General features: G+C 39.7%; 1 protein-coding gene across 1 annotated transcript in view; it reads left to right on the top strand.

Annotated features, from left to right (window-relative positions):
- Positions 1 to 25,644, top strand: part of GADL1 (GAD like acidic amino acid decarboxylase 1) — a 330,433-nt gene that overhangs the window by 165,118 nt on the left and 139,671 nt on the right. The window contains exons 9-11 of the mRNA XM_089690797.1: positions 20,205 to 20,321; positions 22,972 to 23,036; positions 25,383 to 25,464. Of these exons, the coding sequence (XP_089546923.1) occupies positions 20,205 to 20,321; positions 22,972 to 23,036; positions 25,383 to 25,464 (264 nt within the window). The remainder of the gene's footprint in view (positions 1 to 20,204; positions 20,322 to 22,971; positions 23,037 to 25,382; positions 25,465 to 25,644) is intronic.

The following is a 25,644-nucleotide window of genomic DNA, read 5'->3' on the forward strand; positions in this document are numbered from 1 at the left end:
TGACCAGAAAAATTGGTTGGCCATAATGACATACAGTGTCCATTGTACATGACCACTACCACTGCAGTACAATGTCACCATAGAGAGTATGTAAAAAAAAAAAAATGTGTATATATATATATATATATATATATATATATATATATATACTTTTTTTTTACTGTCACCAGAGCAGTACAGTGTCACTATTGTGACCTTGAACTGCTGTGGCTTTTGCTCAGAGGCAATGGCTCCAATCAATAGTGAGAGCAGCACAGGGTTACCAGGGTGACACTGTACCACTCGGGGGTCATGGTGACTGTAGTAAGCAGTCAATTCTCTCTCACAGCTAATTACTGTGAAAGGAAATGGATCAAAGGCTGCTGGCTTGCAGCCTTTGTTTACATGTGTGATCACTATGATTGACCACAAAGATCACATGGTACAGTGGCAATTTTGAAGGACACAGAAATCACAAATTGTGCACCTGTGTGCCCTAGAGAATGCGCACAAGGAGCATGAGTGGGGGGATGTATGGGTATGTCCACCCGCATCGGAAAAGCTCCCACCTGGCAGCTCATATGTAACGGCCAGACAGGAAGCTAGAGGGGTGTAAAAAATATTAATCAAGCATTTCTAATTAATTGTGTTGAAAAAAAAAACCTTGACTGATTTACTGAAGGATTATAGTATGTGCCATCTGTAAAGTGTATTTTCATTTTACAAGGTGAATGATATTTAGCTTTGTGAATACGACAAATTCACTCTAATCATCCAATCATTTGCAAGCTAAAATTGTTATTTTAATCCCTGAAAAATGATTGGGTATTTAACCACTTGACCTCCAGAGGATTTACCCCCCTTAATGACCAGGCCTCTTTTTGCTACTCGGCGCTGCACTAATTCAACTGATAATTGCGCGGTCATGCAATGCTGCACCCAAACGAAATTTACGTCTTTTTTTTCACACAAATAGAGCTTTCTTTCGGTGTAATTTGATTACCTGTGCGCTTTTTATTTTTCACGCTATAAACAAAAAAAGGCCAAAAATTTTGAAGCAAAACAATATTTTTTACTTTCTGCTATATAAAATATATAGTAAACTCAAAGTTGGTTATAAATTTTGGCCAAAATGTATTCTGCTCCATGTTTTTGGTAAAAAAAATCCAAATAAGTGTATATTGATTGCTTTGTGTGGAAGTTATAGCGTCTACAAACTATGGTATAAATACTGCAATTTACGCCATTTTTCTGCTATACAGCGCTGCGCTAGTTTAATGGACAATTGCGCAGTCATGCAATACGGTACATAAATGAAATTTACATCCTTTTTTTTCCCACAAATTGAGCTTTCTTTTGGTGGTATTTGATCGTGCGGTTTTTATTTTTTGCGCTATAAAAAAAAGGCTGACAATTTTGAGGAAAAAAAACAATATTTTGGACTTTTTGCTATAAAACATGTCCAGTAAAAAAAAAAAATGCAAAAATCAAATTTAGTCATAAATTTCTGCCAAAATGCATTCTGCGACATGTCTTTGCTAAAAAAAAAACCCAATACGTGTAAATTAATTGGTTTACGTGAAAGTTATAGCGTTTACAAATGGCGGGAAAGATACTGGGATTTTTAATTTTTATTTATACTAATAATGGCGCCGATCAGCGACATATAGCGGCAATCAGCGACATATGGCGGCGACCAGCGACTTATGGCAGGACTGCGGTGGACATTTTGACACTGAGGGGGAACTGACTTGGGGTCACTGACATCCCCAGTGACACCAATACAGTGATCAGTGAAAAAAAACACTGAAACTGTACTAATGTCACTGGGGAGGAAGGGGTTAACATTTTTAGAATTTGCTGTGTAAGGGGAGTGTTTTACTAGGGGGCGGGGGTGTGTACTGGACGGGGGGAGGGAGGGAAGGGGGAGCTGATCGAGGGAGAGAAACTCTTCTCTCCCTCTGCAGCTTGTCGGTGAACTGTCACAGAGCAGGCTGTGTGTAAACAATGCAGCCCTGCTCTGTGTCAGTGATTATCGCTCATCGCGGGAAAACGGCCGGTAAAAACCAACCGTGACCCGGCAGCGTAGACCCGCTGCTGACACCCGCGGCACAGGCAGGGCGGGCACGCGCCTCGCGCGCCCCCCTACCTGTTTTGAAGGCAGCCGTTTTAAAACGTGCTCTTTCCTACAAGCGCCGCCCTGCCACCATTTATATGCGGTGGCTGGGCGGCATGTGGTTAATGTGAACCCAACTTTAGCATATTAGCTAAGCTAACTAAATGAACATACATTTGCAAAGTGAACAACCTCTTTGCAAGATGAACAGCTTCTAGTCTTTTATTAAATCAACCCCAGCATGGGGTTTAGATAATATGTTTCCTACTGGCATAATGGCTGTAGGACACTTTTAGATACATTGAGAGTACAGTAGCAGGGGAGCAATCCCAATATTTAATTGCACAAAGTATACAGATCTTCTGGCTGAATAGATGCAGGTAAGACACTGAAAGAATCAGATGAGCCATGGAAGCTGTTATGCTTAGATATACAAGTATTTAAAGTGTCACTAAAGGCAAATCTTTTTTTTAAATTTTGGATAGAGTAGGGGAGGGTATAACCTCTATCAGTTTATTTTGTCATCTTTGTCCCATCCGGGAGATTTCCTGTCACATAGCCAAAACAGGAAATGAGAGGAAATCCCTCCAAGGTAAGCAAAGAGTCACCAGTGTCACCAGAACTAGTTTATCCATTGGAAGATCTCCCTTCTATTACTGTTATGGTGTCAACCCAAAATTTAGGATTTTCTTTTACTTTCACTTTTGATGATAATGGTAAACATGACAAGTAGAGAGGGTACATTTCCCTAATGGTGGCACAAACAGAATTAAAACTAATTAATCTCTATCCACTCTATCCACAACTAAAGAAAACATGTTTCCTTTAGTGACACTTTAATGGGATAAGTTCACACACCTTTGCAGTACTGATCACTTATAATATGCTTACATTACTAAAATAAAGTGAATGGGGAGTGCATGCATGAGATGGACCAGAATGGCTAAAGATCGAGCTGCACTCTGAATGGGGAAATGGCTGCTAAGAGTACCAACAGTGAGCCTCACATCACTGCCACATCACCAGCATTGCACTTAGAGAAGTTTGCTGCACCAACAAATGGGTCTTAGTTCAAATCCAAAGCCCATGGAAGCCTATGGGTAATGTCACAGCTCAGTCCTTGTCAAGAGCTCCCTTAGCCAGAGCTTCAGAATTGTGTAATTGGACTGGAGGATTAAAACTAGTTAGTACACAACTCTTTTTTTTAAACAGATTAGGCAAAATAGGTAGGAGGAGGAGGAGGGAGAGAACATGTTTAAGACAGTTAGACATAGGGTATTTTTCCTCTTTAATTTTCTTGAAAAACATTGCGTTTAACGCTAAAGTATACAAATGTTTGTATTCCCACCTCATAGATGCTGTGTTTCTGCATCCAATATTTTCATGCTTTTTTCCACATTTTCCAAGCAATGGCTCAGACCAAGCCAAGTAGAGTGTTGATTGCCTTTGGAACAAAAACTACACAAAACAGATTGCCGACCCAATATGACGCCAATAGCTACAGTACAAGCATTTAGAATTTGATCTTACCATACATGTCTATTATACTCCCATTTTCAACAGATGTGCTTCTTGTATCATGATCTTTCCCTTGTTGAACAACACCAAAAAGGAACAGTCTTTTTATGTAGTGACTCTAATTTGACCATTAACCCTAAATTAGTCAAATCATCCCTTTTCCCAGGATGCAGTACAAACTATTCAAAAAAAGTCACAAATTCCTATTCCAATGTAATCTAGTTGACCCCTGGAGAGTCCTTCATCCCCTATCCAAGGATTTTACACATTATTCCCACCCTAAAAATTTCACTCTAGATCATTGCTTTGTGTATAAAATGTCTCATGATGTCTCATCTGCCCAGATCCTTTCAATGTCTTGCCCAGATCATGATCTGATCGTGATTTTTATGTTGCACGATGATTGATAAGCCCATGTGGGTGCGTAACAATTCCCCTTTGTCTGTAACAAATATTTTAGAAAATATTAAGATGAAAAGTAATGAATATTTTCTTCTCAATACCCACACAGTAGATATTGTTTTGTTTGGAAGACCTATGAAGCAGTTATTAAGGGCCAAATTTTTCAGCTTTCCCCACTGAGGAAGAAAGAATGAGATGCACACATCAATAGACTAGAGCATGATCTGTCCCATGCCTCTAAAACATTCATACAGTTGTGACCAAAATTATTCAACCCCCAATGCTGTAAAGGGGTTTAGGGACTATAGTGTACATTTGGAATTGTATTCAGAATCAAATCCTACAAGGACGTTGTAACTACCCAAATGCAACTAAAATGACATCAATTGTTTATGTAATACAGTAGTAAATGGTTCTTATGTGGTTTCTTCATTGCCACAATTATTCAACCCCTTAAAGACTACCACTCTGAAGAACAGAGGTTCATACAGGTGCTTTCCATCAGGTATTGAAAACACCTGTGGATGTCACCGAGCAGCAATCAAGCATAATAAGCACCAATTAGGCAGCTTTAAAATGACTGTGATACTCAGCTCCTTCTAGACATTTACTGGTGTGGTTACAAACATGGTGAAGGCAAGAGAATGGTCCAGGAAGACAAGAGAAGAGGTGATTTCTCTTCACAGGAAGGGCAATGGCTATAAGAAGATTGCAAAGATGTTAAACATACCAAGAGACACCTTAGGAAGCATCATTCGCAAATTCAAGGCAAAGGGCACTGTTGAAACGCTACCTGGTCGTGGCAGAAAGAAGATGCTGACTTCGACTGCTGTGCGCTACCTGAAGCGTAGAGTGGAGAGAAGTCCCCGTGTGACTGCTGAGGAACTGAGAAAAGATTTGTCAGATGTGGGTACAGAAGTTTCAGCCCAGACAATAAGACGCACACTGCGTAATGAAGGCCTCCGTGCCAGAACTCCCAGGCGTACCCCCTTGCTGTCTCCAAAGAATAAGAAGAGTCGACTGCAGTATGCCAAAAGCCATGTGGACAAACCACAAAAGTTGTGGGATAGTGTTCTGTGGACTGATGAAACAAAATTAGAACTGTTTGGGCCCATGGATCAACGCTATGTTTGGAGGAGGAAGAACAAGGCCTATGATGAAAAGAACACCTTGCCTACTGTGAAGCATGGTGGAGGGTCAATCATGCTTTGGGGCTGTTTTGCTTCTGCAGGTACAGGGAAGCTTCAGCGTGTGCAAGGTACCATGAATTCTCTTCAGTACCAGGAGATATTGGATGGAAACGTGATGCAGTCCGTCACACACCTGAGGCTTGGGAGACGTTGGACCTTTCAACAGGACAATGATCCCAAGCATACCTCCAAGTCCACTAGAGCATGGTTGCAGAGGAAAGGCTGGAACATTTTGGAGTGGCCATCGCAGTCACCAGACTTAAATCCGATTGAGAACCTCTGGTGGGACTTAAAGAAAGCAGTTGCAGTGCGCAAGCCTAAGAATGTGACTGAACTGGAGGCCTTTGCCCATGAAGAATGGGCGAAGATACCCGTAGATCGCTGCAAGACACTTGTGTCAAGCTATGCTTCACGTTTAAAAGCTGTTATAACTGTAAAAGGATGCTGTACTAAGTACTAAGATTGAATGTCACTTGGGGGTTGAATAAAACTGATAATGCTGTGAGCACAGAAAAGACATTTGTGGTTATTTCATTATAACTGTTATGTTATATTTGTCTGACCTACAAGTGCCTCTTTAATGTAAATGTAAGCAAGATGACTGAATGATCAAAAGCAATGTCAAACTGGCCAAAACACTCAATTTCAGTGGGGGTTGAATAATTTTGGTCACAACTGTATTCCACTCTTCCTGAATTTACATGAATTTGATAGGATTGGAACAAACTTCAGCTTATGAAACACAGATAGTGCAGAATAAAATTGGAATGGTCCAAGCAAAGTTTTCATGCAAAAGTAGTAAAACAGATTTCTCACTTGCAAAAACCAGTCTGGGTACAATTAATACTAGAAAAATCTTAACAGATTTCCAACTAACTAAATTATATTATTTTCCTTGGATCAAGCATTAGCTATTTCTTTGCAAAGATCTGTCTTCCTCAAATACCTGATACTCGCCTGTTAGAAGCATAAAAGTGAATGGTGAGAGATATGATGGTGTAATATATCGATTTAAACATTTTTACAAAAATAATTGTCCAAAGACTTTAACACCCATCGTGAACAGTTACGGTATTACATTGTTATCAAACTGGCTTTATGCCCCAAAGGTAAGTTAGTGATAATATTAGGAAAATAGTCAACTTGATGCACTTTACTCACAAACACACACAAATAATCTTACTCTTATCCACAGATACTGATTTTCTAAAATAGCTATCAGCTTTCTATTACACCCCTGCAGCTCCTATTCAGTACTACAGATCTCTATCCTTGCCTTTTTCTAATGGAAGGGGTACATAGTAGGGATGTCCATTATCTCCCATTGCATTCATTTTGGCTCTTGAACCTATATATATATATATATATATATATATATAAGCATATCAAGGGACTTGAAAGTGGGGGTGGAGAAGAATGGGTCTGGGATCAGTTAGTGGGGGACTCGTGATGTTTATGAATCATGAATGTGAATCCAAACCCCCTTTAACCACTTGCCCACCTAAGGATTTACCCCCCTTCCTGACCCAGGCCATTTTTTGCATTAAGGCGCTGTGTTACTTTAGCTGATACTTGTGCAGTCATGCAACGCTGCACCCAAATGAAATGTATGTCCTTTTTTCCCCCACGAATTGAGATTTCTTTTGGTGTGCATTTTTTTATTTTTTGCGCTATAAAAAAAAAGTCCGACAATTTTGAGAAAAAAAACAATATTTTTGACTTTTTACTATTAAACATGTCCAGTAAAAAAATTTTAAAAAATCAAATTTCATCATAAATTTATATATACGTGATTTTGCGCACCCATGCTGCCTTGCAGCAGTATTTCTGCTATAGGGCGGTCGGGAAGCTGTTAATTCCCATGGGAGGCCAAATCGTGATAACAAGTTCTGGCCATTTTAAGGTTGTAGGCAAAGATCCATTAAATAAGGATATAATAATTGGGGAACTGGGCAGTGCCATAGGGAAAGTGCACTAATGCAAAAAAATTTAACAGTTTTAAAAAATACTATGCATGACATGGGAAACACCTATCCTTTCATTTATATGTATTGCCTTTAAACTGAATGTGGTATTGAAAAACAAAATGATCCTCATGGACAGCATCAGTGACACCACATTTTAGCATCACATTTTTTGAATGTGTAACAGATTGTTTTTACTATTACATTAGTGTTTGGTTTACATACAACAGATGTGTACAACTTGAAAAAATTATTTTTAAGGTAGTTTTGGCTGCAACTCCTGGGCTGTAATAAATATGAATAAGTCTTGACCAGTGTAGCTGCAATAACAGATTTAAAAGCTATAGGGAAGTGTATTCTTAAAGAAATAAAGCTAAAGCCATCACCTCTGTGCCAACTGGCAAGTAGCAGAAAAGTTGTGTAATTCTAATAAAACTGGAGTTAAAATAGAGTGCACAAATAACCCTCAAAACCCCACACTTCCTGAACACCCTCTCTTCTCTGTGTCCCCAATTATTCCCAAAATATTCAAAATATAGACCTTAGGTATGTGTTTGGATGGAAATTGGCTACTGCCTGGAATCATGCAGTATGCCAGCACCTGAATAGGTAGAAAATTGATAGAAATAAAGCAGGGCCAAGGTCTGAGAGACAATAGTAAACAGTATGTAAGCAGCTTGGTTAGGTGCAATATAAAAGGGAGGGCCAAGGCTGCTTCCATCTTAAAGAAAAAATAGAGTACTATTTGAGAGACAATAGACACAAATATTATACAGTGTCTGGACTGCATGTAAGCAACCTGACTATGCTGCAGTGTAAAACTGACCATATATGGATTTAATATTGGCTGGTTCAGCATGAACTGGCCAAGATTCAATCCATCTATGGGCAGGCTGGTTGTACTGAAGTCAATCAATCAATCAATCAATCAATCGACTTCAGTACAACCAGCCTGTCAAACTTGTATGTGATTACTGCTGGTGGCAATAACTGCTAGCAGTAATCGTTGTGTTCTTCCGGCAGAACACAATAGCTCCACGGGAGGCATTTCCTCATCAACATTGACTGTGTTAATGGGGAAATTGAGCAATTTTCTTTCTTTCCACCCATGGAACTATCACATGTGAAACTGTACACTGTCACTATCAAACATTTAGATGTCTTTATTTTAAAATAATTTACTTTTTAAATGTTTTTATGTAATAAATATTGATGTTTTTACTTATAGCTCTGTGTGATATTGAATGACTTTGCACCTTTAAAGTCCCAGCTCCTTTGAAGCGTTGTTCTTTCTTCTTGTATATGTGACTTTGGGATGTGATTCCCCTGTAGACACTGTTTTATACAGTGGCAGTGCGGTACCCTGCCAGGGTCTATATGAGAATTAGAGAATTATAACCCAGGATTCTCATCCAGGCAGGTTGAGGGGCTCCAGGGGGTTTGCCTAATGTAGAGAATACTGGCTTTTCAGTTTCTTCATTGTTTTCTAAAATCTCCAGTCCTTGGTCCAGGGTTTGTGAACAGCCAGCACACTGATTATACAGGTGTGTGCAGGCCTTTTTGTAGAGGCCTAACCATGGTTCTGGGCTCCACTCCAACAGACAGGAGGTTGTTGCCCAGGAATCAAAAGGGCTCCCCCAAGGGAGACAGAAGGTCTCCTACAGGAGTCAGAGAAGCTGCATGTGGCAGCAGGAGTATAAATGTCTGCAAGAAATGGTTAACGGCCTGAGGACTAGGCCAGAGAAGCTGTGGGTGTCCGAGAAGCTCTAAGCTGTGTACCTGGAAGAGCTGGTGGTCAGAGGGACTGGTACCTTTTAATAAAAGTGGGCTACCAAGCCCTGAAAAATAGTTTCTGACTGGCGTGAACTCATTTGCAAATGCATCTACCACTAAGCTAAACTCCCCAAATATTACAAGTGGTGGAGGATGCAGGCACATGCAGTCTCTCTTACACCTCTAGAAGATGTTCTGTCTTTCTTGGGTGGAGGCCTGCACACACCTGTGTAATCAGTGTGCTGGCTGTTCACAAACCCTGGACCCTGGACTAGAGATTTTAGAAAACAATGAGGAAACTGAAAAGCCAGTTTCCTCTACATTAGGCAAACCCCCTGGAGCCCCTCAACCTGCCTGGATGAGAATCCTGGGTTATAATCCTCATTTAGACCCTGGCAGGGTACCACACTGCCAATATATAAATATGTATATTTATATGTATATATATATATATATTTACAGTCCCTTGAAAAAGTATTCATACCCCTTGAAATTTTCCACATTTTGTCATGTTACAACCTGTCACGAACCGACTGACGGTAGCCTCTAGTGACCCACAGGCTGGAGTCCCTCAGGGTGCGGAGTCTAAGCCTCAGTCTGCTGGTTCACCAGAGCCCCTAATGGTGGGGATGGACTTGAAGCAGCCTGAGACCAGGTCGCGACCCCCGAGTAACACCAGCTGTGGTAAAGGCAGCCGCCAATGGCGTATAGCAGGTAAGAGCCAGATGTGAAGAGGTATAACGTGGTCAGACAGGCCGGGTTGGTAACAGTGGAGCAGACAGTACAGAACGGCAGGCAAGAATAATCAGGTCACAGGCCGGGTTCAGCAACAGAAAGTCAGGCAATAGGATCAGGCAGAGAATGGTCAGGACGAGCCAAGGGTCACAGCAGGAGAGGACAACAGTATCAGGATCAGGCTGGGTCGGCAACAAGGCAGTCAGAAGTACAGGACAATCAGGAACACAGGAACAAGACCATAAGGCGATTTGGAGATGCACAGGGCTTGTTTAAATAGGGCACCCTGTGCTCTCATTGGTGACAGGCATGCGCTGCCGCGATTGCCTAAGTCTCAGTGCTCGCCGGCTAGTGCGTGTCGGCGATCTGCGCATTAGCGCACCTCCGAACGGCCGGGATCCTTGACACAACCAAAACCGTAGATGTATTATATTGGGATTTTATGTGATAGACCAACACAAAGTGGCACATAATTGTGAAATGGAAGGAAAATGATAAAAGGTTTTAAAAAATGTTTACAAATAAATATCTGGAAAGTGTGGCGTGCATTTGTATTCAGCCCCCTTTACTCTGGATACCCCTAACTAAAATCTAGTGGAACCAACTGCCTTCAGAATTTATCTAATTAGTAAATAGAGCCACCTGTGTGTAATTTAATCTCAGTATAAATACAGCTGTTCTGTGAAGCCCTGAGAGGTTTGTTAGAGAACATTAGTGAACAAACAGCATCGTGAAGGCCAAGCAACACACCAGACAGGTCAGGGATAAAGTTGTGTAGAATTTTAAAGCATGGATAGGTTATAAAAAAATATTCCAAGCTTTGAACATCTCATGGAGCACTGTTCAATCCATCATCCAAAAATGGAAAGAGTATGGCACAATTGCAAACCTACCAAGACATGGCCGTCCACCTAAACTGACAGGCTGGGCAAGGAGATCATTAATAAAAGAAGCAGCCAAGAGGCCCATTGTAGCTCTGGAGGAGCTGCAGAGATACACAGCTCAGGTGAGAGAATCTGTCCACAGGGCAAGTATTAGTCAAGCACTCCACAATCTGGCCTTAATGGAAGAGTGGCAAGACAAAGCTATGTGGGGGGCACAGCAATCGTGGAAGATATTTTAGTCAGATGAAACCAAAACTGAACCTTTTGGCCTAAAAGCAAAACACTATGTGTGCTGAAAAACTAATGCTGCACATCACCCTAAACACACCATCCCCACTGTGAAACATGGTGGTGGCAGCATCATGTTGTGTGGATGCTTTTCTTCAGCAGGTACAGGGAAGCTGGTTAGAGTTGATGGAAAGATGGATGGAGCCAAATACAGAGCAATCTTAGAAGAAAACTTGTTAGGGTTTGCAAAAGACTTGAGACACCTTGCAGCAGGACAACAACCCTACACATACAGCCAGAGCTGCATTGGAATGGTTTAGATCAAAGCATATTCATGTGTTAGAATGGCCCAGTCAAAGTCCAGACCTAAATCCAATTGAGAATCTGTGGCAAGACTTGAAAATTGCTGTTCACAGATGCTCCCCAATATGACAAAGCTTGAGCTATTTTGCAAAGAAGAATGGGCACAAATTCCACTTTCCAGCTGTGCAAATCTGGTAGAGACATACCCAAAAAGACTTGCAGCAAAAGATGGTTCTACAAAGTATTGACTCGGGGGGTAGAATACAAATGCACGCCACACTTTTCAGATATTTATTTGTAAAAAAAATGTAAAACAATTCATCATTTTGCTTCCATTTCACAATTATGTGCCACTTTGTGTTGGTCTATTACATAAAATCCCAATAAAATACATTCATGTTTTCGGTTGTAACATGACAAAATGTGGAAAATTTCAAGGGGTATGAATACTTTTTCAAAGCACTGTATATATGTGTATACTGTATATGTATGTGTGTATATATATATATATATATATATATATATATATATACACACACAGTGCTGCAAAAAGGTATTTGCCCCCTCCTGATTTTTTTTTGCATATTTGTCACGCTTAAATTATTCAGATCATCAAACACATTTTAACAAACATAACCCAAGTGAATACAAACTGCAGTTTTTAAATAATGATTGCACTTATTATGGAAAAACAGCTTTCCAAACCTGTCTGGCCCTGTGTGAAAAAGTAATTACCCACCCCTGCTAAATTATGAATGAGTTAAATTTCACTTGTCACACCCAGGCCTGATTACTGCCAGACCTGTTGAATCAAGAAATCACTAAAACAGAAGCTGTGTGACAAAATGAAGCACTCTAAAAGATCACAAAAAGCAACACATCTTTCTGCATTCTAAAGAAATTCAAGATCATATAAGAAAAGTACTTGCCATAAATCAGTCTGGAAAGGGCTACAAAGTCTTTTTTAACCCCTTCACGCCTAAGGGTAAAACAAATCTAAATGCCTAAGCACAATTCTGCAACGTTGACGTGTTAGTAAAACCGTACATATCGTCACAACTACTTTGTACATCCAGGTGGATTATACCTTGTTTTTTTCAGGACAAATTGGGCTTTCATTTAGTGGTAAATGGTCATGGATAGCTCCTAATTTTTTTTTATTATTAAAGGAAAACTGGGCCAAAATAGTAAAAAAAATCATTTTTTTAAATTTAACTGTGTGTTTCTTGTTACGACTATAACCTACCACCAAAGAACAACTCAAAATACATTCTCCAGTTCTTGACGATCGCAGCGATACCATACATGTGTATGTTATTTGTTGTTTGTACCCGTAGTACAGTCCAGAAACAACAGTGCGCATTTTGTTTTTGTCTTTTTTTTTTATATAAAACACACTGTCACTGACATTGACATTAACACTAACTGACACTGATACCAATTTTTTTTTTAAATCCTGACCTTTGACCCTGACCTTTGCCCTTGACCCTGACCTTTGACCCTGACCTTTGACCCTGACCTTGACCCAAACACTAACCCTGGTACTGAACTAGATCAAACCTTGATCTAGGTATTTTTCTTTATTTTTTCTTTTATTTTTTAATATTTATTTATCTTTTTTTTTTTTTTTTTACAAACTTTTTTTTCTCTCTCTGTGTCAGGAGTTCGAGAGATACAATGTATCTCTCTTCTCCATTCATAGAGAGAGAGAAAACAAGGGGGCCGGGCTGCACAGTGATTGATCACTGTGATAGCCAATCAGAGGCTATCACAGCGATCACGTGACCCGGAATCGGGAGTCCCGGGTCCCGATCGTTAGAACGGGACCCGGGGCTCTCAGTGACACCGCGGTCTTGGTGCTGGGAGCGCGCCGAGCGGCGCGCTCCCAGCACAAAGACAGGTACGCAAATATGCGGCCCCACGGAAAAAAGCCCAGGTCCGTGAGGCCGCATATTTGTGTTACGTCGGCGTCAAGGGGTTAAGGCTTTGGAAAAGTCTTTTCTAAGGCTTTGGGACTCCAGTGAACCACAGTGAGAGCCATTATCTACAAACTGAAAAAAAAGTGGTCGAGTCAGTTTCACTACTGGTAGCATAAGGCAATACCTGGACCCTACAGAGGTTGCACAGGCAGTCTAACTCCTCCAGGATGGAACATCACTACGTGCCATTGCCAGGAGGTTTGAGGTGTCTCCCAGCACAGTCTCAAGAGCATGGAGGAGATTCCAGGAGACAGGTAGTTACTCTAGGAGAGCTGAACAGGGCCGTAGAAGGTCTCTAACCCATCAGCAGGACCAATATCTGCTCCTTTGTGCAAGGAGGAACAGGATGAGCACTGCTACAGCCCTACAAAATGACCTCCAGCAGGCCACTGGTGTGAATGTCTCTGACCAAGCAATCAGAAACACATTTCATGAGGGTGGCCTGAGGGCCCAAAGTCCTCTAGTGGACCCTTTGCTCACTGCCTGGAACCATAGAGCTCTATTGGCAATTGCTATTGAACACCAGAATTGGTAGGTCCACCACTGGCACCCTGTGCTTTTGACAGATGACAGCAGTTTCACCATGAGCACATGTGACAGACGTGAAGGGGTCTGGAGAAGGCGTGGAGAATGTAAAATCTTTCAGCATGACCATTTTGGTAGTGAGTCAGTGATGGTCTGGGGAGGAATAGCCATGGAGGGAGGCACAGACCTCTGCAGGATAAAAAATGGCACCCTGACTGCCATTAGGTATCGGGATGAAATCCTTGGACCTATTGTCAGACCCTACATTGGTGCAGTAGATCCTGGGTTCCTCCTGGTGCACGACAATGCCCGACCTCATGTGGCAAGAGTATGCAGGCAGTTCCTGGAGGATGAAGGAATTGATACTATTAAATGGTCCTTACGCTCTTCTGACCTAAATGCAAAAGAACACATGCGGGATATCATGTTTTAGTCCATCTGACATCGCCGGGTTGCACCTCAGATTGTGCAGGAGCTCAGTGATGCCCTGGACCAGATATTGGAGAAAATACCCCAGGACACCATCTGTCATCTTATTAGGAGTATGCCCCAATGTTGTCAGGCATGCATACAAGCACGTGGGGGCCATACAAACTACTGAGTACCATTTTGAGTTTCTGCAATGAAATTTCAGCAAAATGGCCTAGCCTGTTACATAATTTTTTCACTTTGATTTCCAGGTGTCTTTGAATTCAGTCCTCTATATGCTGAGAATCTTCATTTCCATCAAATGGTGGGGCATCCTTACATTCATAACACATTACCCAGTCCATATTAGTATAGATATCCAGCATGATATTTTTCCCCATTGAGATCTGGTGTGTTTCTGAAGTGTTCTTTGAAATTTTTTGAGCAGTGTATATACAGTATATATATATATATATATATATATATATATATAAAATTATTATACAGGATTTATATAGCACCAACAGTTTACACAGCGCTTTACAACATAAGGGCAGACTATACAATTACAAAACAAATTAATACAGGAGGATTCAGAGGGCCCTACTCATTAGAGCTTACAATCTAAGATACACACACACACACATATATATATATATATATATATATATATATATATATATATATATATATATATATATAGTAATTTTTATGTGTTCTCTTATTATATATACAATTTTAGGAATGATGATAATAATCTCAATATAGACTTTAAAGAGGTTCACTTACCCTCCCTGGCGGTATTCCCTAGTAACGTTCAGTACCAGAAGCGGTAACCCCGAGTTCCCGGGATCCCTGTTTCACTTACCTTGTCTTGCGCTCCCACGATGTCCCCCCTGCAGCGTCCCCGGCCATCTCCTCTGGCCGATGCCTGCATCCGTCTTTTGGGTTCTGTTCCCTGCGAGCGTCAGGACATAAGGTAAGTATGGGGGACGGAACCGGCAGGAAATTCAAAATTTTTAAAAGTGACATTCACTCAATACACTAAAATCACATAGTAAAACATTACTGTATCAAACCATTTCACATACATTTTGTCCCTAGTGCTTTGTCCTGTGCCCTGCCTGCATTTTGACTGTTCTTTCTGCCTGGAAACTGAGAAATGTCCATGACATCCAAAAAGCGTCCCTTTAGGTTAAAAGCGGTTTTAGACCTTTTTTTGGGGAAATTCGTCATCAGACACTGAAAACGATTTTGCGACTAAGCTCAGTGATGTGCGAACTTGGCGCTATATTTCAAATTTCAGTGTTTTTGGTTTGATTACATTATTGAATTACATTTATTATTAGTATTAATATTATTATATTATTATTTTTTTATGATTATTTATTATATTATAATTTATGATGTTGTGTTTCAAATTTTATCCTACCTGTGATGTTTACTAGACTCTTGTTCGGACAGATTTCAGTGAGTTATTCCTAAAAATTACAGGCCTACAATAAAAAAACAACATATTTCCATGCAAAAAATGTACTGCTTTGAGCACAGAAATATGGACATAATCAAACCGCGAGGGACGTTAATAATTAATTATTCCTACTGTTTATGGCTTAATTGCTGCTTAACAATATAAGTCTGTTTGTACTTAGCTGTGCTGATCTGGTCTTTTTGGAATGACAGTTCCTGTGTCTTGATGCCATTTTCAGCCAGAATGCAGATCAGCAGGGATTAACAATTAACTCACACTATTTAATATCCAGAGGTAGGCTATTTTGTTAGACTGATGAAGAAAGTTTGTTGTTCTTCTAAAAACGCGTTCCCTAGAGTCACACACACTCACTCCCTCGGTGGCGTTACCAGGCTGCTCATCCTTTCCTGCACGACAGTCTAGCAAAGCTTCGGTTCTAGAGTTCTGCCGATTCACTGATTCACTAGTACACACAGCGGCTGAAGCTCTTGCACTTTTTGCGACTTTCCTGGCTTTGCATCCCACTCTCTAAGGTGCACATCCTCTTTGCATCTCCAGTAGCTACCTCTCCATCCAGCTTCCAGTGGATCAAACCATCTATCTGCCTGCGGTTGCGGACTTCTGCCATAATGACATGCCTGCAAACACTTCACTGTTTCGAGTGCAATATTATATGATTTTAATGATCTTTTTAATTAATTGACATACTACACTATATTGGTTCCCTGGGCGCCTCTCTCCCCTTCTCCATTTATTCTGTTCATGCTGGAAAAACCTCAAATGTGGCTGAACTAAAACAATTCTGCAAAGAAGAGCAGGCCAAATTTACTCCACAGTGATGTGAAGACTCATTGCCAGCTATCACGACTGCTTAATGCCCAAGGGTGGCACAACCAGTTTTTAGGTTTAGGGGGCAATTACTTTTTCACATAGGGCCAGGCAGGGTTGGACAGATTTTTTCCCTTAATAAATTAAACCATCATTTAAAATCTGCAAGAAAAAAAATCAGGAAGGAGAAAAATACACACATATATATATATATATATATATATAGTTTTCCCTAATCTCACTATATTACAGCTTGGTTGTGGAACTGCCCCAGACTATGTCTGGATAGTAGAAGTGTGGCAGAATACTGATTGTTATGCCAGAGCTTTCTCCTCCTTTTTCTAAGCTCTCTGTGTTATATTGACAACTTAATTTTATGAGTCCTGCTGTGCAAAGGATTATGAAAATACAATATAAAGACAGACTTAAGTACTACTTAGGATAAATTTAAACAGTCATTTATTTACATATTCTTAACAAGCAGTTAATGATCATTGAAACAAGGCTAATAGTGAAATAGCAGATATTTGAAATACCCAACACAATTGCATAAAATCATATGTTTTAAATAGCAGTGCATTAAAGCAATTGTAAAAACACCTAGCTCACAGGTACATTGTTACATGTTAGGCCCCTTTAGTCTCGGTTCACACTACTGCTTCCTAAAAGTTGCGCGACTTGCCAGGCAACTTGAGTACTACTTTGGAGTGACTCGAAGCAACTCTGAAGCAACTTACAGGGAATGTCTGGGTAACCTTCCTATAATGTCAGATCCAAATCACATCAATGTAGACGAGGATCCGACTTGGAGGCAACTTCTATTAACCACTTGCCCTCCAGAGGATTTAGCCCCCCCCCCCCTCTCCTGGCCAGGCCATTTTTTGAGTTACGGCGCTGCGTTACTTTAACTGACAATTGCGTGGTTATGCAACGCTGCACCCAAATGAAATTAATATCCTTTTTTTCCCCCACAATTAGAGCTTTCTTTGGTATTTGATCGCCTGTGAGTTTTTTATTTTTTGCGCTATAAGAAAAAAAGACCGACAATATTGATAAAAAAACAAAATGTTTGACTTTTTGCTATTAAACATGTCCAGTAAAAAAATGTAAAAAATCTAAGTTCACCATAAATTTAGGCCAAAATGTATTCTGCTACATGTCTTTGCTAAAAAAAATCCTAATGTCCTAATACGTGTAAATTAATTGGTTTACGTGAAAGTTATAGTGTTTACAAATGGCAGTATACAGTTGTGTTCAAAATAATACTAGTCAGACATCACTAACCTGATCAATCACTGTTTTTGGTAGAAATGATATTTCTACATGGCAAATAATTTACTAGCAGGTGTAGTAGAGTAATAGAGTAATAGAAATCCAACAGATCCAACAGTCATGACTTGCATGCTGCTGATTCTGTGTAATTGAATCACTAATTGAAAGGGGAATGTTCAAAATAATAGCAGTGTGGAGTTCTATTAGTGAGGTCATTTATTCTTTGAAAAACAGGTGGCAATTATTGCCCTTATTTAAGGAAGGAAGGAAGCAAATGTTGTACATGCTGGTTACAGTGCATTTCTCTCTGAAATTCTGAAGAAAATGGGTCGTTCCAGACATTGTTCAGAAGAACAGCGTACCTTGATTAAAAAGTTGATTGGAGAGGGGAAAATATAAAGAAGTGCAGAAAATGATAGGCTGCTCAGCTAAAATGATCGCAAATGCTTTAAAATGGCAACCAAAACCTGAAAGATGTGGAAGAAAGCAAAAAACGAACATTCAAATGGATAGAAGAATAGCCAAAATGGCAAGGACTCAGCCAACAATCAGCTCCAGGAAGATCAAAGAAGGTGTAAAGTTACCTGTGAGTACTGTTACAATTAGAAGACGCCTATGTGAAGCCAAGCTATCTGCAAGAAGCCCCCGCAAAGTCCCACTGTTGAAAAAAAGACGTGTGCTGAAGAGGTTACAATTTGCCAAAGAGCACATTGACTGGCCTAAAGAGAAATGGCGCAACATTTTGTGGACTGATGAAAGTAAGATTGTTCTTTTTGGGTCTAGTGGCCGGAGACAGTTGGTCAGATGACCCCCAAACACTGAATTCAAGCCACAGTACACTGTGAAGACAGTGAAGCATGGTTGCGCAAGCATCACGATATGGGGATGTTTCTCATACTACAGTGTTGGGCCTATTTATCGCATACCAGGGATCACGGATCAGTTTGAATACATCAGAATACTTGAAGAGGTCATGCTGTCTTATGCTGAAGAGGAAATGCCCTTGAAATGGGTGTTCCAACAAGACAACGACCCCAAACACACCAGTAAACGTGCAGCATCTTGTTTCCAGAAAATCTACCTCTTCATTGGCATAAATTACACTTTAATTGATTAAAGGAAAAATAATTAATTGGAAGAATGGAAAGATAGATAAATATATTTAGTATATATTTATACATATTAATATATTTTGTATATATTTAGAGATAGCCAATAGAGGTTGGTCAAGGGAATAAGTACTATTTTTACAATTGTTTCAATGAGCTATTAAACAAAAAGGTATGATTTTACGAAGTTGTGTTCAGTACTTCAAAAGTCCACTATTTCTCTACTCTTTACATTAGTGTTGTTATGAATATGGAATGTGGTACCTCTACCTTAACATCCCACCTTTTAAGGTGAAACAAGCCCTCAATGACCTCTCTAGCTATGAGCACTGTGGAGCAATTCATTTTTAAAATTCATAGCAAAGGCACAGAAATTGCTTCTAGTAGTTTCTCAACAACTTTAGCTCATCCTGCTGCCCCTCCTAGAGTACATGCTTCATTTACTTACGACAGCTGAAAAACTGTCAAGTCATTGAAATGTCCATAGCCATACACTCACTTTAAAAATATATCAATGTTTTAAATATGTGTTAAATATGGTTCTATTTTAATATTGAAAGAGACATTTAGAGATTATGGGGATTACCATTTTTGACCTCTTCCTAAAAATGCTAATTGCCTGTATGTCATGATGACTCAAAGCCTTTATTACTTTCTGAAACACATACCTGGAACAGGTATGCAGATCAGAAATTTCTAATTTGTTTTAAAGATCTAATCTACATATTTTGTGGGGGTCAGAAACTCAGGAAGCACTGGACCTGAGACAGAAAAGCATCCAGTATTCATACCTTGTATTTGTCTCTTTACAGGTTTCTCTGACAGGGATAGATAGATAGATAGATAGATAGATAGATAGATAGATAGATAGATAGATAGATAGATAGATAGATAGACTTGCAGAAGATATATTTTTACTTTTTTTCACAATAATTTAAAGAGGTTGTAAAGGCAGAAGTTGTTTTACCTTCATGCATACTATGTATGAAGGTAAAAAACTTTCTGCATGCAGCTCCCCCCCCCCCCCACCAAACATACATACCGGAGCCATATCTCAATCCAGTGATGTGCATGAAAGCAGAAGCTCTCTAGGGTCTTTCCCTCCTCATTGGCTCAGACACAGCAGCAGGAACGGTTTTCTCCCACTGCTGTCAATCATAGCCAGTGAGGAGGGAGCAGGGGGCCTATAGCCACACAGAGCCAGCTCGGGCACGAGCATGCACAAGTGCTCCCAGAGTAGGCAGCTTGTTATGGGGGCACTCATCAAGGGAGGGAAGCCATGAATGCCAGCAGGGACCCAGGCAGAGGGGAATCAGGGCTGCTCTGTGCAACACCACTGAACAGAGCAGGTAAGTACTATATAACATGTTTGTAAAAAAAAAAAAACATGAATTACACTTGATGCTGTGCAATTGTTAAAAGGGATTGTACTACCAAATATGATTGAAAATGCCAAAATCTAAAACAGAATAAAAGATCCATACAAAATGTGTAACTTTTGTCTCTGTTTGTTTTTACAGGGAGCTGCGCCATTCCTTGTCATTGGCACGTCTGGTACTACTGTGTTAGGTGCATTCGATCCTCTGGATGATATAGCAGACATCTGTGAGAGGCATAAACTTTGGTTCCATGTTGATGTGAGTTACCAGATGATAAACTATTCTGTTCAAAAACCTTACAAAGCTTTTAAATAAGCACATCCAATTCTTAATACACATCTTTTATATTCCCAATCATTTCCAATCATAAACACTTTTATATAAAAGTGAGTTTATAATCTATCGTTGACATTTCCAGAGTTACTTCAAAATTTCAACTTTGGCTGTTTTTTGTTGACAGCTTTCAAGTTTAAATAGTATGCTGTCCAAACTATATTTTATAAAATATGTTTACGGTTATCTCTTTTTTGCAAAACTGAATATGTTCACTACTATGTTTATTTTAAAATCTACTTAAAATTCTCTGTATATCATAACATTCTTCACTAAGTGCAGTTTATTGCCCCTTATTCTACCATTATACCAGGGGCGGACTGACAACTCATGGGGCCCCCGGGCAATAGGGGATCATGGGGCCCCTGTGTCCTTGCCCACACTCAAAAAAGCCTATTAAAAAGGTACCAGGGACATTTCATTGGCCCCCTACTGACCCCGGGCCCTCAGGCAGTACCCGAGTGCTCGGATGGTCAGTCCTCCCCTGCATTATACCCTCTGGCTTATAAAAAGGACCTCTGATTTTGTGAAAAATAAGGGGATAGCAAAAACATATATTTTTCAAACAGCTTCCACTAGTTATCTTGTGTCCTGTTGCCTTTATATACTTTAATATCAAGGAGAAATCATATGTTTATGAAGTTTTATGCTGTGCTGTTAATGCATTCATTTTTAAATTGACCTAATGGAGTTGATTCACCAAAGGAGTAGAAGCTATTCAATTGACAATGTCAATGTTTATTTAGCTCTGTAAATAAGTTGAAACTGCAATCACCGTAACAATTCAGTTTTTTCCTCTTTTTCTTGCACACCTTACACAATGTTCTTGTATTCACGAGGAATAAGTGAACATTCAGTTTGCAAAGTTACCACTTTCTCTTTAATAAATCAGGCCAAAAATGTCAGGGCACCCAATGTAATTGGAGTTTATTGAATGACCAAGCAGTTTTTAGTATATCATTCGAGAATTCTAGCTAGCTTTGACAACCTGCTGCTACTATTACAAAAGATCTCACTTTTTTCATGTATTTTTAAGTTTTATATCTACTATTCCTAGTCTAGATTTATAATGGCCAGAGCAGAGATAGGAACTTTGATGGGGGAGATTTTAGAGTTGAAGTATCCTTCTGATGTAAGAAAGCAGTGGATAATACAACTCACCGGAGGCCATCAATTGGAAAAGATAGAATTTTACATGGTATGCGGTTGAATGATTAAAGAGAAGACACCTTACTTTTATTCATTATGCTAAGTGATCATTCACTTTGCCAAGAGAAAATTATTAACTGTAGCCTTGATGATTACGTTCAGAACTTCAGTTATAAAGTCACCATAACTATTTTAACATCTCTACCACAATTTATCTTAATGCACACAAAACTACTCATAAGCATAAGTTTATTTTTTTCAGCAGAAGGAATGGTGCATACTGTACATGGATTGAGAAGTCTCCCTTGCATTGGTGGCTGCTCTGTTCATTTAAATCTTCAACACTCTGCTGCCCTCATACATTAATACAAGCCACTGGACCTGTCATAGGCACTCATTAAGAGTGACGACTATACCTGCCTTTTCCACCCCCCCCCCCCTTCCATTCATAGATATATTATAGCTTCCACCACTGAAAAGTGCTCTACAGATGGAGAATGGGTAGATAAATGAAAGGTCGGACTCCTCCATTCATAGAGTGCTTTCCATAAAGCTATAATACAGTTTATATGAATGGAGGAGGGGCAGAAAGGGTGGGCATAGTCAAGATTTTTGACGGGTGCCTATGACAGGTCCAAAGGCTCATATTAACCCCCAAAATACTAGAAGATTACTGCTGCAGGGGTATGTGGGGGGGGGGGGGAGCGGACTGAAGATTTAAAGAAAAGGATCAGCCCCCAGCACAAGAGACACTTCTCATTTGGTGTACTTTATGCTGATTTAAAAAAAATAATAACAATCAATGTTGTAATGTTATATAATGATATTGTAATGTGTTATATGTAATCATATTTTCCTGCATTGTGATTCAATTATATATCCAAAAATGTTATATTTTTCCTGTGCTGACAATTTGTATTTCACAGTAAGCAGTCAGATATAATCTCAGTCAAAAACATGGCATATTGCAGTTGATTTACTAAAACTGGAGAGCTCTGCTTAGAAACCAATCAGTTTTCAGGTTTTATTGTTAAAGCCTAATTGAACAAGCTGAAGATAGAAGCTGATTGGCTACCATGCACAGCTGCACAAGATTTAGCACTCTCCAGTTTTAGTAGTAAATCAACCTCAATATTTTAAACCAGTCATGCCTGACTAATAGATTTGCACTCTGAGGGGGGAAAAGTAAGGCACATTTATTGTGCAGCTCTACTAAGCAGAGACCGGAGCTTGCATGTGTAGTGAGCAAATATAAATCCCCTAATGTACACATATAATTACAAACTAAAATTAGTTTTTTTACATTACCACTTATTGTTAATATTATTTACAGTATATCAACTTTTTTTTATATACCATATATATATATATATATATATATATATACACACAATGCATGTAATATTGATTATGATTTATTTTATAGGCTTCCTGGGGAGGATCAGCTTTAATGTCAAGAAAATATAGAAAGCTCTTGCATGGCATTAACCGGTAAGTTCAATTAGTTCACCTAATAAACCCTGAAATATTATTATTGTCTCAATGGCTCAACAGGTATAATACCTATTCCTCAATTGTTTTGGAGACTCCTATCGCACCACACATTCTAATTTATGTTTTGGCGTTATATAATAAATCCAGTCCTTTAAAAAACGTTATATTCAGTGAAGGAAGAGGGATGGGACCAAGATACTCAGTGATCTCACCTTTCCTTCTATTTTCCTACTCTATGTAGTTAAAGCTGAACTCTACAAGGCCAGGAAAAGGGGTGGGCAGGAGGCGCAGCTGCTTCTGGTGCAGAGGTATTGTGTGAGGTGGGGGGCACCAGGTGGAGAGTTCCTGCCTACAATCTGGCATGAGAGGGAATGGGTGGAGAAGGATTTGTGCTAGAAGGGGTGATTTTGGGGGGATTTGTGTTGGGGGGGATTTATGCTAGCAGGGGTGATCGGGGGGATTTGTGCTAGCAAGGGAAATTGGGGGGGGGGATTGTACTAGGATTGGGGTTTTGGGTGGATTTCTGCTGGGAGAGGGTTTGTTCTAGGAGTGGGTATCTGGGAAGGAGAGGATTTGGTTGAGGGGGGGCTGAGGGGGCAAGATTTTCTGCTGGTTTGGGAATTTCAATGGGTGGGGGGAGGGAATTTTTACTGGGAAGAGGGGAAATTTTTGTTTGGGGAGAATTTCGACTTGCAAAGGGAATTTATGCTTAGGGGGTAAGTGTACAGGTTAGTGGTTGGATTTTTTTTTGCACAATAGGACAGGGATTTTTGCTGACATATAATTCTCATACATTTTGGGGGGGGTGCCATTTGGCATCTTCGTCCTGGACACTAGATGACCTTGTCCTGGCACTGGTCTGATATCACTGCACACTGTGAGCTTCTCACAGTGTGCATTGAAATATGCAGCAAACCAGATAGAGCCTGCTTCATTTCAAGGCTCGAGGTCTTTCAGCATCAGCTATTGTTTTCATCCCCAACCTGGCAATCTCTGGCCCACCCCATTAATTCACTGGATTTAGTTCTTTTTAATCATGGAGGCTCAGCACCTCATATGGGCAGTCTGCATACAAACACAATCTACCTAGGAACACCCACTCATCCAGAGCTGAGACTTTTGAGAATAATACTGAGGCAGGGTGCTTTGATGTTTTCAGAAAGCTATGTACAGAACCTTGATGCCCTCTCCCACCAGCCAAAATCGTCCTGCATTGCACAGAGACCCAGTGATGCCATCTCTGGGTATAAAATAAAACATAAAGATTTTATTTAAAAATGTCATAACATGTAGATTGGAGGAGATGGGAGAAGGAACCAGGAAAGGACACAATGTAAGCAGATTAAACTTCAGCTTTAATGCATTCTTTACATCACTGAATTATATTTGTAGCCTTGATAACAAGATTTGGGAGCGGGGAACACTGCACATGCCATTTATAGAAAAAACGATTATAATACACAGCTGCAGGAAAACAGAGTATAGTGAAACTGTTGTCTTATTTCCTAACAGCATATATAGGGGATATTAGGATCCTAACGTATTCAGAATAAAGAATGGAGGGAGGATTTGGGCCCTGGAGAAAAAGCTCTGTAAACATGGCTCCAAAGCTATTTATACAGCATGTCTGGTGTACTTAAACTGCATGTATAGACAATTTCTTTGAACAGGTATCCTTATAGGGAGTTTTACTAATACCTTTTGATCTGCCTACAATGCTAAACCTTTGTATTGCCCATCATGCTATATCTTGAAAAGGCGAATCATTATATCAAAGACACAAACCGCAATTAAAAATTAAAAAAATGTTTTGGATATAAATATACTTTATTTCTCCCCAGACATATTCTTTCACTAATGTGGCACAATAATACCTTATCTCCTAATATTTTCCTACTTGTAAAGTAACCATAGCTGGTAGATCGATGTGACCCCTATTGGTAATTTGATCTCCACTTGACTGAAGTTGCCTTCTTGCCGATAAATATGGGTTACTTGTCCATTATATTAAAAGGATTCAGAAATTATAAGGCTGGAATAGCTTTCCTAATAAGCACTGCGTAAATTGACGATGATATATAAGTACCTGTAATAATAATAATAATAATAATGTTTCACTGTGCAATATTTAGTATTACATATGCATTGTTTAGAGCTTGGGTAGCCACTGGGTGGATCTCAAGGTGTCAAATTATGTGCATATGATAAATAAATACAGCTTTGAACATGGGTCACAGCAATTGGGAGGGTTTATGGTGGCTGCAGGATTATTTTGGGAGATAAAAGCTAAGCCAGATTGATGTTCTGTAATTAAATTCACAGTTAAACTTTTTTTCCACATAGGGCTGATTCAGTTGCATGGAATCCTCATAAAATGTTAATGGCTGGGATCCAGTGCTGCGCTTTCCTGGTGAAAGACAACTCGGTGAGCAGGACAATATGCTTTAATTAATTTCAAGTACTGACAATAATATTATTCTATAGCTTTTACGGATATGGTTTCCAAAAATGGATACTTATTTTTTTATTAAAAATTCATTGATACAATGTCATCTTGAGAAAAAACATTTTAGGGTCAATAGGCAGAATCACATAGGAATTAAAT

This window comes from Staurois parvus, unplaced genomic scaffold, assembly GCF_062004578.1.
Source record: "Staurois parvus isolate SC_StPar_1 unplaced genomic scaffold, SC_StPar_1.0 ptg000021l, whole genome shotgun sequence".
Taxonomy (NCBI): Eukaryota; Metazoa; Chordata; class Amphibia; order Anura; family Ranidae; genus Staurois; species Staurois parvus.